At 35.3% G+C, this 20,682-nt stretch overlaps 2 protein-coding genes across 5 annotated transcripts in view; both read left to right on the top strand.

Annotated features, from left to right (window-relative positions):
- LOC124357378 overlaps positions 1–20,682 on the top strand; it is a 192,903-nt gene that overhangs the window by 61,336 nt on the left and 110,885 nt on the right. The gene's annotated exons all lie outside the window — the stretch shown is intronic.
- On the top strand, positions 5,237–9,433 carry LOC124357379. The gene is made up of 2 exons (XM_046809128.1): positions 5,237–5,487; positions 6,534–9,433. Exon 2 carries the CDS (start codon positions 7,209–7,211, stop codon positions 8,952–8,954), a length of 1,746 nt encoding a protein of 581 aa, XP_046665084.1. The 5' UTR covers positions 5,237–5,487; positions 6,534–7,208; the 3' UTR covers positions 8,955–9,433.

Raw genomic sequence — 20,682 nt, 5'->3', positions numbered from 1 at the left:
GTTTATGTGAAATTGTGGCTTATTTATACTACTGTTGAGTAATTAGTTCATTGTTTTCGGCCAACATAATATTCTGTGCAGACAATATTGTAATTTTTGTCCCATTACACTTACGAGCGTGTTGCAGTTTCCTTTACTCATTTACTTATTAAAGTGCAGGCAGGAAGAATATGTATTGGTAATTTCAAAAGACAGTGGCTAGTAAGTTAGTTCGAGTACATTGTAGTCACACAACCTACACAACACTCCTCAACTCACTTTGTGCTGATGATGATTATAGGGTCTATTGCTGCCTTTTTTCCCTCTATTTATTTCCTCCTTGTTTAATTCAGTAATTTATTTAATTCTACCTATACTTCCATCTTATAGTTTGCCTTTTTACAGCTTTTTGTTTACTGGGCATTTCCTCTGCCCAAAATCGTGGCGGTGGTGTGTACGCTCTTTACCCTTGCAGTGCACCTTCCTATTGGTACTATTGTCTTCACAATCTTCGACAAACATTCCTCGAATTCTCATGTCTCCTGTGAAATCTTCTTCACTTAATTCGTCCCCTTCAAACACGTACGTTTCGGGTAAACAATTCTTCCTTTATCTCCTAGTCTGCTAGTTCCGGCCTCATATCGCATATTATTATAACTTGTCTCCCCCGCCGACATCGTTGCTCTCAAGTCCAGCATCCATCAGTGCATCACTTTTCAACAGCTTGTCTTCTTCCCCCCCTGTTCATCTTCCGCCTCAATAATATTCCATTCATAGTTATTTCCCACTCATTGTATATCCTGAAAATAATATTCAATAGTACGTGCCTGTTTTCATTATAAATTTGAAAGTAACCCCGATGCAGGTGTAACCTGCAGGATTGTTTAATATCATAACCCCTGAATCTCAATTAAATCATACCGTATTTAATTTGTATTAAAATGTTGTGGATTATCAACACACTAAAAGTATTTGTAATATTTATTATGCTGGTATTCGTGCTAATCAGTAGCACTTAATATACCGGGTGCTCCAAATCGTATGTAAACGTAAGTAATCTTGGAATAACGCAAAGAAAAAATGGACAAAGTTGTGCGTAATAACAAGACCTTGTGTTTAAGAAGTTAATTGGTTTGTCGTTCACTCACTTCGCTCAACAAGCTGTTTTTGGTCAACACTATTAAACTGTTGCAGGTATATTATTATTATAACCTATAATGAAACGTTTTGTACATGAATTCTGCATGAAACTGCAAAAACCCATTTCTTTACTATTTTCAGAAATACCATGTATTGTACTTTCCTCACATGTTTCGCCAAATAATTCAGAAAACCACGTCTTAAATATCGTGATATCGTGGTTTGGAAGGAATTGATTCTACTATTCGAGGGTTAGAATATCTGACTGGTATTTCTCTGCACACACTATGTTATTAAGCACAACTTTGTCCATTTTATTTGATTGTATCTCCTACAGTTTCCAAGACTCTCAGTGTGCATAACATTTGGAACAACTCGTATAAGTGTAACTTATAAATATTTTGCAAGATATTGTCCTTAATGGTTGTGGAATAACATATTTTTTCGTTCTTTCTTTCCATTGCTTATAGTTTTAATCCTTTTCACTCCCATTTTCAATAGTTTTACCAGCCTCTTGATACTTTTCATCACTTCCTCACTTTGTTTTCCCTCTTGTACGATCATAACTTGCTTAGGCGCAAGGAGCACTGAGCCTCTCATTCCTGATATATTTGGAACCCCTTTTATCTTTGTGGCTTCGACATACGATACCTCTGTCGGTACCACTTCCCACTTTTTCTTTCCCAGAACCCTGGATTTGTTTGATTCACCCATTTTCTTACCAAACCTCTTTCCTTCAGGTGCTGCTCCAGCACCGAGTTCCTTCTCCAAAGCTACGAAAACCCTTCCTTTTCTTTCTACTAATATTTGTAGTATTCTCTTAAGTAAAAATGTATTTAAATTAATTACAATGAACCAAAAACCAACTACCGACTACACTTGTCTTTACCAAAAAATTAAATTGCCAAAATAATTGAAATTTTTTTGTTGGGTTTTTAACGTACAAGAGAGATTCTACTCTATTAACAATCTATACGTAGGTCCTGAAGTTGGCTTTTAAAAGTGAATAGGGCATTTTATTCTTTTTTATTATTATATATCCTTTAAAGTTTTTTTATGAGACGGTGCACAAATTTAATAGGGAGGAGACAAAGAACAGAGATTAAACACAACCAGAGCACATGACATATAGTATACAAATAAAAACTAGAAAAAGATTCCAGCCTCCATTTAGGGTGACTTCGATGCCACGCAGTAAACGAGCATTCCGTAGGCACCTACACAGCTCTGTCCACACATGAAAGCTATGAATCGAAATAAAAATATATAATTTGTGTTAACGTTAGTACCTTGTATAATATTAAAAAATATGAACATTATCTCTGTATTTTAAAATAGGTTAAATATCTAAAAACTAAAATTCGCTGCTAAATTGTAAAATGATATACAAGATGTTAAAATGTTATTACACAATTACTGTTAGAAAGTTTTAATTTCAGAATAATTATTTAATTTAAAACAAATAAAAATTTATTTTAAACTCAGCGAACGACTGAATGATAAAAATAGTGGAATTAAAAAATACAAATTTCTAGTTAATTATGTTGTAAAGGGCTTAAATCGGTTTACAAAACTACACGTGACAACGACCACGTGAAACTCATTACACGTCAAATTTAATCAGTGGTAGGGTAGTTGCCGTTGTCATGGTGACCACAACACTGCTATATAAGCTGTTATTGCTCTACCACTCCTAGACTGTCCTAGCCAGTATCTACCCGTGAGGGTAGATGGCTAGTCAGTGCTGGTGCAATTACAGCAAAACTATACTACGGTCTTTCCAAGACATATATATGTATATGATATATAATATTGTGACCGCAATATCAGCATTTACGTGCCTGGACAGTTCGGTGCTGACCTTGTATAGCCTCTTGGAGGCTGGTTGCGTATCAGATTCGTTGAAACTATGGTATAATTATTTTAGCTGAACTGCGGCAATTTTTCTTTTTTTCTTTTGCACGCTCAATATGTTATGTCGTAAATATAGAAGATAAAATCTAGCGTATTCGCTAGTTTACTGTTTTTATGATTTATACTAGTCATATAATTAATGGATGATTTCGTTCCTGACATGTAAATCAAACAGCGCATGGCAACCGTTCCATATGCCTTACTGTATTCTTAAACAAGGGTTGATTGCAAACAATCATACAATTTGATAATTATACATATAGCATCAATAAGAACGACCCGTAACAATCGGTTCTCAATGATCATACCAAAGCCCTCTATACAGTTAGGACTAAATCACTTCTAGAGAAATGGAGATGAGTTTCAACAATAAGAACGACCCGTACCAATCAGTTATCAATAATATTACCAAGGTCCTTATCCCTCTATGCAGTTAGGACTAAATCACTTCTAGACAAATGTAGATGAGTTTCGACAATAAGACTGAGCCATAACAATCAGTTATCAATAATATTACCAAGGTCCTTATCCCTCTATGCAGTTAGGACTAAATCACTTCTAGACAAATGTTGATGAGTTTCAACAATAAGACCGACCCATAACAATCAGTTATCAATAATATTACCAAGATCCTTATCCCTCTATGCAGTTAGGACTAAAATCACTTCTAGACAAATGTAGATGAGTTTCAACAATAAGACCGACCCATAACAATCAGTTATCAATAATATTACCAAGGTCCTTATCCCTCTATGCAGTTAGGACTAAATCACTTCTAGACAAATGTAGATGAGTTTCAACAATAAGACCGACGCATAACAATCAGTTATCAATACTATTACCAAGGTCCTTATCCCTCTATGCAGTTAGGACTAAATCACTTCTAGACAAGTGGAGATGAGTTTTATCAATAAGACCCACCCGTAACAATCGGTTCTCAGTGACCATACCAAGGAAGGCCCTTAGCTGTCTCTAAACTTTGGATTAAATCACTTATAGTCAAATGGAGACGAGTTTTATCAAGATTTAGACATACTCCTGCTGAAGGTGTCGTTTTCATTCACTCAATGATAATAATATTTTTCTTCACAAGTGATTGGAAGATTTGTAAGTGTTGATGTGTGAATAGAAATAGTGACGTATAAGTGATACTATGGAGTTTCGCTTGTTATAAATCTCTTTTCTTTGATACTTTGACATATCTAAGAATGATGGTTTTCTTGTTGTCCATATTTTACTTAGTAATTTTGTTAATTGGTAGGCATTTTATACCTTCTGAACAAAATAACCGACAATCCATCTTTAGTGAATTTCTTATTCTTTTGCATTTTTTTCCAAGCACGCCTGTGAACTCATACAGTAGCTGCTATATACTATATTGCTATATGCTTAAACACTCCTAATACCTTGTTATTCTCGCCTCTGGAGGCAAAACGCTGTTAGGTTATGTACCATTGCATGCATACAGCATAACTGATCAATAGTAACAAAACCAAACAATGTTTACATATATTTCTATTGTTTGTAATTATAATTTATTTCCAAATGTGTTGCATGCAAACAGTGTTAAAACTAAAATTCAAACTCATTAAAAATTAAATAAATGTTACAACAATCCAAGTATAGTAATCATAAGCTTTACAGTTATGGAATTAATTTATATAACTAGTACATTCATTAATATGTGCAGTGAAATTATTTTACTAAGTTGAATTCATTTATAAAGTACTAGCTGTTTCCCGCGGCTTTGCACGCTTTTCGTAAGCTTTGCCCGTTTATGTGAACTTCTGGTTTAATTGAATTATATTTACAACGCCGATGTAGAGTTTGCCTTGTTGCCACGATCAAGAAAATATGTTTATGTTTATAGCCATTGTGCACGTACATGTACTTTATTATAAAGTGGTCTAACATTCAAACTTAAAGTTCAATCAGAAATGTATTTTAAAGCCAAATATACATAATAACTTAGCGCCTTCAAATAGTGATTGGCTATGTAATATACGTAACTGTCTCGTAATTGCAGTTTATAGTGTGCAGGCGCTTTGAAACCTTTTATCTTTTGCAGCGCCGCTTGGTGGTGAGTTACATCAATGGGCATAGCTTATAAACCTTCTCCGTGGAAAAATACGTATGCATACAAATTTTCATAATGGTCTGTCTAATATTTTGCGATTCCATAAAGGACAAACACACAAACATTCACATATCGTTGCCGTTCGTGCAAAATGTCTTATGTTAAAATTTCCATTTTTTTTTATTGCATCATATGTTTTGACTTCACTATCCGGAACTTGTGTCAAAATGTCATATGTTTTTGACCAATAGAAAAAGAGCTGTAGCAAAATGCAAAATGCCATATGTTTTCATGTCAAGCCACCTGTTCCTGCAAATTGTCTCATGTTGTCATTGGATTGTTGATTGATTGGCAACTCAGCTCTAACATAATAATAGGTAAGTGAAATAAAGTATAATTTCTTATTTTTACTCAGCTGCTGTTTGTTAAAAGTTCTGGTTTGTTTTTAGGCAGATATATTAATGTTTTTACTGTAAATTATAACAATAATGCTCGATTTGACATCTAAAAGTAATTTGTCAGTGAAAGTGAGGTTATGGTTGTTGAATAGTTTTGCAACAAAAACAATTTTTAGTTTGATTTGGTTTGAAAAAGGATTCTTTATAGGATTCTAATGTTGCCAATGTGTTGGGGCGTTATTATATTTACTTACAAACTTATGTAAATTGTTTTATTAAGTGTTTAATGTTATTACTGCAAAATGTCGTAAGTTTTTCTTGTCAAAAGGCTTGTTTCAATTCATACTTAAGACTTTTTGAATCAAATGATTATGTAGTTCTAAAATCTTAATTTAAACTACTTAATGTTGTATTATATTACAGTTACATCTAACATACTATTTAAGTATATTGGGCTTATTTATCCTAGGCCTAAGCCTAATTAAATTTATTTTAGGCCTACAGTTTTGTAACTGTACTTGAATTTATTAAACGTTTAATAAGGAATTATAAAATTATATTACCTTGTTGGGTTTGATTGTTGCAGGATTTATGTTTATTAGATTAGTTTATCAAAGGTTTTAGGCGCTAATCAAGACTTTATATCTAACTGAAACTTAGATACTGTAAAGTACATTACGATAATATATATGGGGCAAAACTTTAGAGAGTAATGAATTCACAACGCTATTGAGACCTAAGTTAGGCCTATTATAGATAACTGGTCGCGGTGTTTGCATATCCTGACATAACGGTATCGTATAAAATCAAAGTATCAGTAAAATTTAATATTTCTGAATGTTTCACTATGCTTATCATTTTGTATAACCAACTATATTTTGGCTATACCTAAAATACTGTTTTAATGTTAATATATTTATTTTTCGGCTATTAGATAATAATTTATCCCTAGTTACATTTTTTCTCAGTAAAATTAATTAGTATTTTACTACAGTAATTAGGCTACATCTGTTGTATTCTTTCAGATTATCAATTATGGCTCTCAGAGGCAGGCGCTTAGTTGAACTGGCGTTGGCAGAAAATGAGGTCTCACCAGAGGTTCGACAATCCATGGACCGTGAGTTTGGTATTGTGAACATCGACAACAACAGTACAACAAACCTTAATGAGCATACTTATTTTGTAAGTCCTAAGCCTACTACCAATATTGAAAATAACACTTCAAATACAGTAAAACAAAACTCTGCCAAATTGTAAACTACAAAGAATTGTCAGATAGTGACAGTCCTTTATTTTCGGATTCAGATGAGTACAACTACGCTCCCAGTAGTGACTTTGGTGAGGTTTCTAGCAGTGATGAGGAACCAAAAAAGAAAAGAAGATCGAAGAAAATTAATAAAGTAAGTCTGCTGAAACACGTAGCAGTTCAGAAAGTAACAAACTATGAAAAACAACAGCAAATCGGACAAGAACCAGAAAGCAGCACAGAAAAAGAAACAGTAGTTTTTGAACAAATATTAACAGGCGATACCCAACTGAATACTAATAAAGATAGTGTAGTTGAAAACAGAGAAGGAGAAGAAAATAGAAATGAAGCTCGAGGGCAAGAAATAAGAGGGATAAAACAGAAACGGAAAAGAAGTCGGAAAGGTTTATCTAATCCACAGCAATGGCAAAGACAAGTCAACAAAGAAAAAAGGATGCGGGGAGAAAGTTACAAGGGCTTAAAAAAAAATAATGGAAAGTTTACATTGAGTGTTGACAAGGAAGGTAGGAAAATGAAATGTCGCTGTACGTGTAAGTGGAGTAGTAAGAATACCAACTCTTTGTCATGTTCAAGTCTGCAGGAGGAAGACAGAGAGAAAAACTTTAAATATTTTTGGAAAGTTTTAAATGATTGGTCTGGTAGAAAAGCCTACATCTCCTCTTTGATAGAAAGAAAGAAAATTACTAAAAGACGTAAAACATCTATTCTGACTGACTCAACTAAAAGAAATGTAACATACAAATATCATCTAATCAAAGACAACATGCGTATTAATGTTTGCAAGAAAATGTTTTTACACACATTGGATGTGGGTGAAAGAAGTGTTCAGTCATGGCTTCGTGAACTGTCACATGATAATACTGAGTTAGAGGAATACAATTTTGAACCATTAAATGTTAATAATCCTGTCATTCCTGTTGCAAAATCTAAGAAGAAGCGAGGTTCAGAGGATGTTAAGTCTCGCTCGGTAGAAGAGTTCTTCCATAGTCTCCCAAAGATGGAGTCCCACTACTGCAGGGCCTCAAGCCAAAAACTTTACCTTGAACCAGTATGGGAAAGTAAAGTAGCGCTCTTCAAGGAATACAAGCAAAATTTTTGCGTTGACAACAGTAGAAGTGCTAGTTGGTCAGTATTTTCTAGGGTTATGTATAAGCTTAACATTGATCTCTACCAACCCAAAAAAGACCAATGTGAAACATGCATTAAGCATAAACTAGGAACTGTGTCTGATGAAGAATTCAAAATACATCAAAATAAAAAAGAGAAATCCAGGGCAGAAAAGGAGAAAGATAAGGAAAGAGCATTAAGTAACGAATCATTGGGCGTTTACACAGTTGATGTTCAAGCCGTTCTTTTATTACCTAACATAATGAGTTCTTCTGCATACTACAAAACTAAACTAAAACTGCATAATTATACAATTTATAATATGAAAAATGCAGAAGTAAATTGTTTTTTGTGGCATGAGGCCAATGGTAGCTTAGAAAGTGATGTGTTTGCTTCCATTCTGTACAAATTCTTACAAAAAGAAATTTGTGCAAAAAACCTTTCTGAAATCATAATTTGGTCAGATGGGTGCGGGTATCAGAATAGGTGCGAGAAGGTCTCAAATGCACTACTTCACCTTTCAAATGTTAATAAAGCAACAATATATCAAAAATACCTTGAAGTAGGACACACACAAATGGAAGTAGATTCGGTCCATAGTAAGATCGAGAAAAAAATTAAAGGAAAGGAGTTTTACGTGCCCTTTGACTATGTCAGATCGATTCGAGAAGCAAGGAGCAAACCAACAGAGTTTAATGTTGTAGTACTGAAGTACACTGATTTTATTGACTTTTCAAATGGCTACTACACTAGTGTGCGGCCTGGCATGAAGAAAGGTGATCCCATAGTCTCTGATGTGTGTGCGTTTCGCTATTTCAAAGGCTGCATTTACTTCAAGCTCGATTTGGAAGACAATTGGCAAACCCTTCCAAGACGACCCAAAACACATACTGCTTTTGAAAATTTATGTAGTCTTTACAAGTCGCCAATAAAAATTACTACAAGAAAGTTTGAAGATTTGCAGTATTTAAAAAAAGTTATTAATGAGGACTACCATAATTTTTATGATACACTTCCCCACGAGTGTAACGATGACAAAAGCCAATGCAGACATGTTTTACTTGTAAAATAGCAATGTTTTAACTTGCAATAATTTTTTTAAGTAAATGTAATGCAGATCAAATTTGTAAATATGGCCAAAATACTAAACATTTCTCAACGTGTCCTATTCTATTTAATATTACGTTTGTTTGTGCATTTAAGTACTAATTCTAGAGTAGTAAGTATTGATAAAACTGTATTGTTCTTAAAACTATGTATCTGTTTTCTTTTTTAAACCTTAATAATTCACAAAATAATGTCTATGTTTCAAAGCAAAATGGCCTATGTTTCGTTTTAAGTCTGACTTAAGTCTACATTAAGTGCAAAATGTCCTATGTTGTAATGCAAAATACGTTATGTTAGCCCGAATAAATGATTTTAACTGCAAAAAGTCGTATGTTCACTTAAACTTAAGAAAAATGGTTATATTACATTTATATATATTTGAGCTTAACCAATATCATTTTAAACATACATTTATTTATTACAAACCACATAGTTATATTACGTTAAAAGTTATCATGTTTTTTTTGTTTCCTGAAAAGTACACTTTTTTACATACAACATTTTGCATGAACGGCAACGATATATATATATACTAGCGGGCCCGGCGCGCTTTGCTGCGCATTTCAATAATTTTTTGCAAAAGTTGCCCGCGGCTTCGCACGCAATTTCCCGTTGAAAACAGTACACTATATTCACTTATTCTTTTTCTATCACATTCTAAACATTGCTGAGATAATTGATAGTCGTTCCATCGTGAGCCTCTTGGGCGTATTATGAAGGTATGTACCATATTCCTGCCTCTATCTAGCTGTTACCCACGGCTTCGCACGCAAATCTTAAGAACCGAAGTCCTTATATTACTTAGTAAATTTTTTTTTACTATAATAAATTTTAGATTAAATTAGTTATATCTCCGATGCCACGATTGAGCTTGCTTTGTTGTCTCGATCGAGAGAATATGTACACACGGAGTTTTGAGAACCATACGTCTGTCAAAAAAAACAACTAAGGTTGATTTTATAACATTCTTTATATTTGTAGCCAACGTAAGATAGTAATTATGATATCTGCATTACTCTTCTGATCAAGCATGAGCATGGTTTATATTAAATAAATATTGCAGTTAAAGGTGAATTTTTACGTCAAATTTGAATTGTATTATCTGGATAGTAAAGTCTATGTTTAACAGTGATTGCAAAAACAGTTTAAACAAAATTTGTCGTTTCTCTTAAGCTTACTCTATGCTTTAAAACTATAAGTGTAATATATGTTTACAAAGAACAGCTGATTAAAAATTTGAAAAGACGTTAACATATGTTTGCTGCAATGCATTTCTTATGGGTATTTCTGTAACCAGTGGGGCGGAATCCTGAATCGGGAAAGGGATGGGCATAGCTTATAAACCTTCTCCGTGGAAAAATACATATACGTACAAATTTTCATCATGATCGGTCCAATAGTTCACGATTCCATAAAGGACAAACATACAAACATTCATTTTTATATATATAGATATATATATATATATATATATATATATATATATATATATATATATATATATAGATTAATAACAAATATTAGTGACGTAGGAAATAAGCCTACTTGGGTAGAAAGCATAAAACTGTTTTAAAACAATGAAACCTTCAAGTGAAGACCTACTCTAGATTTTGGAAATAATTGACTAATTTGTTTTAGATATACCTAACTGTTATAAAGCTGTATGCAACACTTCAAAATAGTACGTTTAGGAGGTTGTGAACAAAAAAATACGGGAAAAGATTATTGTTCCTCTATTTAACTTGATGAACAATTTCAATACGATGTTAGATTTGCTTTTATACCAGAAAAAATGGCTTAAAATAGTCATTCCGCCTAGGTCTAAAGAAGTAGTTAGGTTATGTAGCAACAGAAATATTAATCAATTATCATTTAATAAATTATATCTAATGTTACAAAGATTATTCAATATATCAAAAAGTTTACGAGATTTTATAGGCATTCCATGACACTTTTTATTTGTTTGTATGTCCATATCGGAGTGTTTAAGGTTTCAACTGGCGCCATATTAAAGTTAAACGTTTACATATACCAAGCTAGGCAATGAATGTGGGCGAGATGTGTATAAGATAAATGTTTGCACTACGTTTTGTTTCAGCCTTTATATCGCCAATTCGTGTTGATAAAAGTAATTTTCTGGGATTTACATATAATCCGTATCTTGAAAACTGTTTTAGATAAAAAACCATAGTTACAAAACCTTTAGGAAATGTTAAAAAATCATTCCAGAACACTTTTCGTTTCGTCTCCAGGTTCATAAAACCTGAGTTTTATTGTATAAACGGCTGCCGTATTGGAAGGCAGTTGTATACCAAGGTAATCGAGGAACTTAGCAGAGATATTTATAGGATAAATTGTTTACCAAGTTTTTACTTGTTTGGATCGGTTATGGCTTCCACAAGAGGCACTATCAAGCGTATATGTATATAGATTTACTGTCAAACTTGATCCGCCAAAGGTATAACAGTACAACGTTAAGGAAAGTATGCGGATAGTTATTAGCAAGTACAAGTGCGATCGCAATGTTTTGCTCGGTCACGTTTACATTTCCCTTAATTACATTACCTCAGCAGCTATTTTAGCGTTCTACAGATGCAACTTTACAGTACAAGACATTGTTGTTGTATCAAAAGGTGATATATCTGCCCTTGTTGATCTGCAAGTTGTGTTGATGTAGACCGACTATGTTTTAACAATGCCAAGCCAGGTAAACTCTAGAGTAGTCTGACATAACAACAATGTTGTGGTTTGAACAGTCGAAATCGGTTTATGTTATGTGGGCATAGTAATGAGACCGATCGTGTCTTGTGCAGTTACCACGGTTAGGGACCAGCAATGCAATCCCGCCAATTTGTTGTGTACCCTATGGATATTCTTGAACGTATTCTGTACATTGCCTCGCTGTGTGATAACATACTACATTTTATGTGTATACAACCGGCGAGAAATGTGAAGTTTGAAATAGTATACAAGTCATATTTTAATTGAAATATTAATGCGAACACTATCGTTCTGCTATGGTGGGGTTCTAATAAGACTTCCTCCAAGGTTTAAATTTTGCGTAAGTCAAAACCGTACGCAGTACTCATATTCCCTTGGTTGAGAATACGTTGTATTATACTCATTCATATAGTTCCCTGTATCTCTACGCTTCAACGACCTTTCCGCCACATGTTTACCATGTCTGGTATTTCAGATTGCATTCTGATTTTAACAAGTGATAGTTTGTTTGGAAGATTCAATTCGTTTTCCATTGTGATATACACACTAGATTAGTAATATCACATTTTAAACGAATGATTAGTTTGTTAGTTTGTCTGTGCGTGTCTTATATATTATACATTCTTAATATTCTTTAACCTGCCAAACCTTAACAATCCTCAAGACCTTGGCCACGATCAACGATGATATATCAAGCAGAGTAAGACCATTCAGAACGGAACCTTGTACATTAAGTAACTCTTGACTTGCATGTTCTAAGAGTTTCTGTGAGCTGCTGAGCCCTCTGCTAGACTTTGCAGCCATATCTGCTTGCACGGCGGTACACACCTTGATACTTTGTACTGTCATGCGTTTCTTAGCTAGTGAGATGTCGTATAAATGTTAGAGAAAAGAGATGGGTATGTTCAGGCAGCAACATTTTGTCGTGTCAAATGTGATATCAATGATTTAGCTTCACCTGGAATTGTATTAAACTCTAATGCGAGATTCTGAAAAAATGACGCGTATTTAGCCGTTATATATGAAACAAGATTGGATAAACACCTCTCATTCTGTAACTAACAAGTAAATATTCGCGTCAGCAGTGGGATATGTATTCTAGTAATAGTGGCACGCCTGGTAAATCAAACCTGCAATAGTTCATTTAAAATTGTTATACATACGTTATATATACGATGACTTTCATACTGCTAACTTTTCAGAAAATATTATAGATGTTTTAAGAATTGTATGTGTATTGTATTGTATTGTATAATAGTTTTTGCTGTATACGATTGCCTTGTCATGAAAACTAACCAATAGACATGTGCACGATTTTGTTCGTGTCGAACCTGAGAATACGATTTTACTTGAAAACCGTGAGGTGGCGATCGTTTCTCGCTGTTAACAGGGGTGGGTTTTTTGATATTTTTGAAAATGGTACGGTGGTGGCGGGTCAGGAGGTGGTGTATTGATTGAGGGGGCCCGGCCCGCGCCTGCCTGGCCGACCATATTGACGTCGGGTGTTGGAGCGGTAGCAGGCACAGTCACAGTACGCGACTCGCCCGCCTCTCTATAGTCACGTGTCACAGTTACAGTGTACCAGTCGAGTACTACAGTACAGTACTGACAGTGGTGTCGTCGCCACTGCCACCTCCACCACCGCCACCTCCACAGCCACAGCCATCGTTCTCAACCATGGCAAGGTCACTACACTACTCTTGCCCCTACACTATTCTATAGGTTAGGTTGGCATCACTGTCAGTCTCACTCTTGCTGATGATAACAGCTGCTTCTTATCACATTCCACTTCTCATTCTTGGATACATCCATTCATTGATTTAACATAATGCAAATGCTTCTGGGTTTACTCATCTTTGATGAGAACGTGTTTACCGTAGGTGGAACATTTTTTTAAATTGTACCTGTAGATTACGTTGGTGATGAGGAGAACGTATCGAGTCCATTGATAAGGTTAAAGGTTAGGTGTGTCATTAATTTAAACTTTGATATTTTATTTTTTATTTACGTATAGCTTATATTTTATTTTTCTAATTGCACAACTAATTCTGTTATACGCAAAACTCTATTGTCTAAACAGTCTTGTGAATTTTCTTTGCTTGATATTGATCACTAAAGCAAGGCTACAGTTAACACAATTTAAAACGCTTTTATTCCTGATCTAAAATATTCAAGTAAGGAGGATAAAAATTACAGTAACGGGATATAGTAAATAAAGTTATAAGTGATTGATTGTTTGTACCTACAACAGTTGTAGTTGAGGTTGTATATACCTAAAACATGTAGTGGATATTAAAACTAACTGCCGTTACTTTCGTCGATTTATAATTTTATATAGTTATCAATAAACATTTGTATAAAAAAACGCTAAGTATTAACATTAGCATTTTATCTCTGTATTTTGTGTTTAATCGCACGTAGTATAATAATCTTGTAATAAATACGTAGTTAATAAACTTGTAAGTTATTGCCAATAAATACGTAAGTTTATTCTGATGAGGTCACAGATAATTGGGTTATGTAAATCAATACATTTTGCTGATGACAGTGAGTGGACTGTAGAGAGTGTGACTTGCCGCTTGTACGGGGCCCGCCGCACTGGCACTACGCACTTGTCCGAGTCTTTAACCTCCCTATCCCCCTCCCACCCTAGACCTGACTCTTGTCACCACCCCTCTCACCCACCCACGCCACGCCGCTCTTCCGAAATTTCCAAAAGTCGATAACTCTGTCCTGTTCAAGTGCTAGATAACGCTACCTTTTAGTCAGTCGATAGTGTTTTTCGTTCGGAATACACCATATTTTGTGTATATTGATAATTCGTAGAGTCGTCGATTTAAAAATGAAATTAAAAACGGCGAATAAGATGTTAGTTTTCCCATGCCTCACTTCACTTTAGAAAGCAGTAATAATTTTGTCATAGAATCTTACCAGTGTATTCTGAATGCTCTAAACAAGTATGAACTAATACGGTAACGGTAACTTGCTGCAGAACTGGAGTCGGCTTCTAGGAGTTGCAACTGTAGCCAGCCACTTGACTCGCCTTCTCTTACAATGTAAAAACTTTAATCTATTTCACTCTCTTTTTCATTGTTGAGTTTTAAAATTATTTCATTTCAATAATTATTGACAAAATGTAAATGCAAAAATATAAATGGAGTCTTTGAAAATTTGGTATAGTTTATTTATAGTAGAATATCTTTATAACATATAAAACATTTAAAGGTAGTTGAATACTTTTGTATCCTTAATGAGGATCTCGAAAAATGACTCGAAATTTTAAAAATTAGTTTGCAACTTAAATTTGTATTTATGGTGGAGGATAGCTGGGTCCAAATGTACCACAACTGGAAGTTAGGAGGTTCGCTAGTGTTACCAGTGTCAGCGTTTACCGCGCACTGGGCCAGCGTTGACGTCTGCAAAAACTCTCAGTTAAGAAAATCTTCAATTGAACATTTTGATTAATTTGGGTCTGCAGAGAATATTTAAGGCTAATTCTAATGGTATTAGGTTTATATTAGTTTAAGAGCCATCAAACAGAAGAAAAGACTTTTACACGTGTTCTTAAACAGAATTAGTGTTGACTTATTTTAACATTCACATCTTTTATGACTGATATTTAATTTTTTAATAGATTATTGTAAATGCCGTACTTGATAATCTGCTTAGCAAGTTCCAAGTTTTATGACACACTCGGTGGTAATTTAGTTTTATTACTTGTTGTACCTATGTAAAGTACTTTAATTTTGCTTTACACAAATTGCAACAACGAACAAATTAGTTATTGCATCATATTTTTTTTGTTTATGTTTAGGTATGATGAATAATATCATCCCTTTCCATAATGAACGTGCACTTTTGAAATTGGAGATAGGTTCTCGTTGTAAGGACTAGTCTCATTGCACGTACAATATCACCAAACTGCCAACCACAGTTTAATAACCCTCTCAAAGTGACATGTTGCATGTTATAGAATACCTTGCGTAACAATATTAAAAGTGTGACTCGCAGGCCAAGACCGGGCTCAGGTCATGTCAGTTCTGACGGTGTAACAGCGGCCTCTACCATGGCCCCATCACCGATACTGGACAGAGTAGAAATAAACTCTTAACTTACCTGTATAAAATAATACAGTGGAGAAAAAGTTTATTCTGAAATGTCCACAGGGCTGGTTGGTTGGCCATGCATGCTCCAGTGAGTAATGGGTCCTCCTATATAATTTATTAACAAGGTTGGAGTACGCGATACCACTTGGAGTTGCGATACATCAGTGTAAATGACTAAACTGAACTAAAATATTCTCGACAAATACAGTAAAATACATTCTTGAAGCTCTTGTCTTATTGGAAATTATATATTAATTTAAACAAACTCTCCAATAATATAAAGTTTTTATTTTTGTGAGGCCTTTCGTACTCAATGAGTACATCTTCGGACTCACACAACTGAATAAAAGTTTTAATTTTTAAGGATGAGTACCAGTATAATTTATTCGTATACAGGAGAGGCGATTACACGGACTTGTGATCACATTGACAGCACGTGCGATATTGACAAGAGCCTCAGCATGTGGGGGGTGGTGTCGGTTGGGGGCGTGGTGAGGTGGGGAGCGGTGCTAAGTTAAAACTATTTAAAGATGAGTACCAGTATAATTTATTCGTATACAGGAGAGGCGATTACACGGACTTGTGATCACATTGACAGCACGTGCGATATTGACAAGAGCCTCAGCATGTGGGGGGTGGTGTCGGGTGGGGGCGTGGTGAGGTGGGGAGCGGTGCTAAGTTAAAACTATTTAAAGATGAGTACCAGTATAATTTATTCGTATACAGGAGAGGCGATTACACGGACTTGTGATCACATTGACAGCACGTGCGATATTGACAAGAGCCTCAGAATTTGGGGGGTGGTGTCGGGTGGGGGCGTGGTGAGGTGGGGAGCGGTGCTAAGTTAAAACTATTTAAAGATGAGTACCAGTATAATTTATTCGTATACAGGAGAGGCGATTACACGGACTTGTGATCACATTGACAGCACGTGCGATATTGACAAGAGCCTCAGAATTTGGGGGGTGGTGTCGGGTGGGGGCGTGGTGAGGTGGGGAGCAGCGCTAACTTAGAAATTTTACTTAGCGCCGCTCCAGATACAAATTTAAATGTATGGTGATTTACTTTTAGGTAAAAGATTTGCTGAAGTGTCAGTCTCCCACCATATCTGTAGCTCGGTACTAATCTAAGGAAAGCTTAATATATATCCATTAATTAAATTTGTATAAATGACAGTAGCCGAATTTATTTTATTTATTTATTGAACCACAGAAAGTACTTGCTCCGCCGGGAATTGAACCCAGATCTCTCACTCTCCGGGTGAGTTCGTTACCACTACACTAGTATACAGTATATTTTATTTATTTATTGAACCACAGAAAGTACTTGCTCCGCCGGGAGTTGAACCCAGATCTCTCACTCTCCGGGTGAGTTCGTTACCACTACACTAGTATACAGTATATTATATAGTTACTATACAATATTGGAGTTACAGTTATAAGACAGAAGTTTAAAAATCCTGTTTTCTTAGTCATATTAAATCAAATTAAATAAATAAATAAAATGACATTGGTATAAAGACAATTTTACTTATCAGTGCTCTTACAGAATGTCCAAGAACTTATAGTTATGTAGTTGTCGAATGTAATAAGATAAATATTCTTTGAAACTGTAAAGGGCCACTTACACAGATGTGTCCATGAAGTAGTTCCGCGGAACGCTCAGAGATGGTATTGCTATAGGGTCGATAATGTAGTACACGTAGTACACACACGGCGCCCTGTGTACTCAACCAGCGGTTTATTGCTAAGTATAAAGGGTAAATAACGTATCTATAGGCATATGTCCAGCATTGTCATGCAATCAGTGTCATTTCATATAACAATCCAAAGTAATCCAAAAATAAAAATAAAAATCCATTCCTTTTTTGTAATTTTTTAAATAAATTTACTATATATACAGTGTTCACAAAAGGGCGTCACAAACTTCCATGGCTAATAGTACTCATCGTTTCAAATCAAAAATGTCATTTAAACATAGATCGAGACATTTCTCGTTTAGCCAGTAGCCACGATTTTGTATATTTTATAAAAAATTATTATCTCTAAAACTAGTTGCGCTAAAGAGATCACATTTTTCACATAAATTTGAATAGATAAGAGGAAAATCGCAAAAAATAACTGTGTTATTTTTTAATATTAACAAAATGGCATCTGTTGAAAACATTTAAAGTAAAATAACAAAAACGACCAGTATAGTTATAAACAAGTTACTAGACACCAAATATTTGAAAAAAAGTCATTGAAATTCGAACGGTACTTTTTTGAAGAAAATCCGTCAACGCACAAACGAGCACGACCACTTTAAAGGTACGCTTGCAAAAGCCGGGAGCGCCAAACATGAAAGGTGAGATGTATCTTGTAAAATTGTAATAACCTATGTAAAACAGGTGATGCTTATTAAAAAACAAAATTTCTCTGCTATCGGTTTAAAATTTAACGTTCTACAAAGAATGCTAACGTATCCAACTTTCCAACAAGTTAACGTAAAGGGTTGGAATTTGCGGTGAAATTCCACCTCTATTACATCTATATTAAAATTGAAAATTGTAAACATCGCGGTCCATTGGGGTCGCTCTCCGGGCCAGGACGATGAAGGTGAGGCAGTTCGTTCAACCTTCAATAAATCAGAAGGTCAATGTAGGTGTACAAATTATTTATGCAATTTGTAATTAAATAATCAGTTTCAAGCTGATGTGGTACTCCTACAATGAATGTCAAGGTGACGCCGCGCCGCGCCGCGCCGAACTGTTGCCAGCCCATTTAGCGGGATTTGTTGGTCCAAACGAAAACTACAATTTCACAACACGACAAAGGTTTTTAAAAAAAACTTACGAGATTATAGGCTAGTTAACAGCTCCTCTTTAAGTTTGTTTAGTAATGGTTACAAAGATTATTTTTTAATTGAGAGAGGTCGAGTGGATTTACAACGCTGTTTAGCAAATTCCAAACTAGTCATAACATAACATAACAAGATTTAACTGTGCAGATTTGTATTAAATTAATTAAAATACAATTTTACTAGCCATTATCATTATACATTTTCAGAGTATTACATTAGTTTAATTTGTACTTGTAACGTGTTTTGCATCCAGCTCATTCAGTGCCTAAAACGATTTTCCTACTCGAACTTTACAGTAAGAGAAATAACAATTTTCGACCAATAAAGACATGTAGTTCAAAATCAACGTAAAGTGTATTTAATATACGTATTACATTTTATACGGTTAAATTATTAAGTCTAAAATTCGCTATATGGAACTACCGTTATAAAACGAACACACTGTTAAAATACTTAAGCCTCTTATATTCTTCCTAAAATAGAATTTCTTCAAGCTTCTACAGAAGCTAAGAGATATATCAGATTTGTTATCATATGTTTACGTAACCGGTAACGAATAGTCTATTGTTATGTAAACAGTTAGTTGTTGTTTACGCAGAGAGCACCACGCCACTGTCGATAGTTGGCCATCAGATTTGCTAGGGGTCGGTTGCATCGTGGCGCGCGACACGGCATCGCACAACATACAGTCAGCCAGCCAGCTCCAGCTATTCTATGAATGGAAACAATAAAGTCGTAGTGAATGTAATGACCGTGCCTCACTTAGCGGCTCCCACCACCCACCACCACCCCCGTCACCCACCCCCACCCCCACCCCCACCCACTAGCCTCACGTTGCGCCGCCTCATTGATCTGGCTATCAGTGAAATTCTATAGCATCTTATATGTAAACACTTTCTACCGTACTTCATGCATCAACAACTGTATAATTACCGCCATGACAGAGCCGGTGCTCTCTGCGTAGGAGAGTGATAAGTCGGCAGTCCATACTGCAGATAAGCCTTCCCCTTCCAGCGTCCTTTCCTGTAGTGTCCTGTGTGACATGACAGGAAACAGTCGTGTAGAATATAGTGGACAGAGACTAACCCGTCTCCTATCTCAATAACTAGAGTATTATAGATACGAGGTTTGTAAATTAAGAAATGAGACTGATAAAAAAGAATTATTTGAAAATACTAAAAATTCTTTATTGTCACCTTCAAAATAACTTCCTTCTGAAGCCACACAGCGCTGGAGACAGTTCTTCCACTCCTCATAGCAGTGCTGGAGCTCCGATATTGGTCGGCCACAGCATTTTAAATGCTTCCGACTGTCCCAAAATGAGTTCTCTCGAGGTAATTTTTCAACCTTGGGAACAAAAATGTCACAAGGACTTAAGTCAGGCGAATAAGTAGGTTGGGGAGTCACAGGAACGCTTTTGCTGGCTATAAAACTCGTGTATGGAAATTGCTGTGTGACAAGGAGAATTGTCGTAATGCAATACCCACTTGTTCTTAATGTTTGTATCTTACATCAATGATCCTTTTTCGAAGTCTTTCAAGAATTTCCCGGTAAAAGTGTTGATTTACCGTTTGGCATTGAGGTAGAAACTCTTTGTGAACGGGTTCGTGAATATAAAAAAAAAAACATTTCAGTATGCATTTGAATTTTACTTCGCCATCCTTGCTTTTTTGGGCCTTGAAGAGGTTGAAATGTACCACTCCATGCTCTGGCGCTTGGTTTCTAGGTCGTACTCGAACACCCAAGACTCGTCACCAGTAATGACACGGTCCAGAAAATGGGGGTCGAATCCAAAAAGTCAAGGCACCTTTCCTTTCTGATGTTCTTCTAGTCTTGTGAAAGGTTTTTTGGAATCTCTTTTGCGCAGACTTTTCTCATTCCCAATTAATTGGTCAAAAACTTGATGAAAAGTGGTGTGAGTCAAATTTAACTCTTCCCGATCATTCTGACTGACAACCGACGATCTGAACGCACAGATCCAGGATTCTGTCGTGATTCTCATCGGTTCTTTAAGATAAAGGCCTT

This window comes from Homalodisca vitripennis, chromosome 3 (assembly GCF_021130785.1).
Source record: "Homalodisca vitripennis isolate AUS2020 chromosome 3, UT_GWSS_2.1, whole genome shotgun sequence".
In the NCBI taxonomy this organism is placed as follows: Eukaryota; Metazoa; Arthropoda; class Insecta; order Hemiptera; family Cicadellidae; genus Homalodisca; species Homalodisca vitripennis.
The sequence above is the reverse complement of the archived record's forward strand: the minus strand, read 5'-3'. Positions and strand labels throughout refer to the sequence as shown.

What these genes read in the sequence shown, in the direction of transcription:
- LOC124357379 (XM_046809128.1), top strand. Translation starts at nt 7,209, where the DNA reads ATGCGGGGAGAAAGTTACAAGGGCTTAAAAAAAAATAATGGAAAGTTT.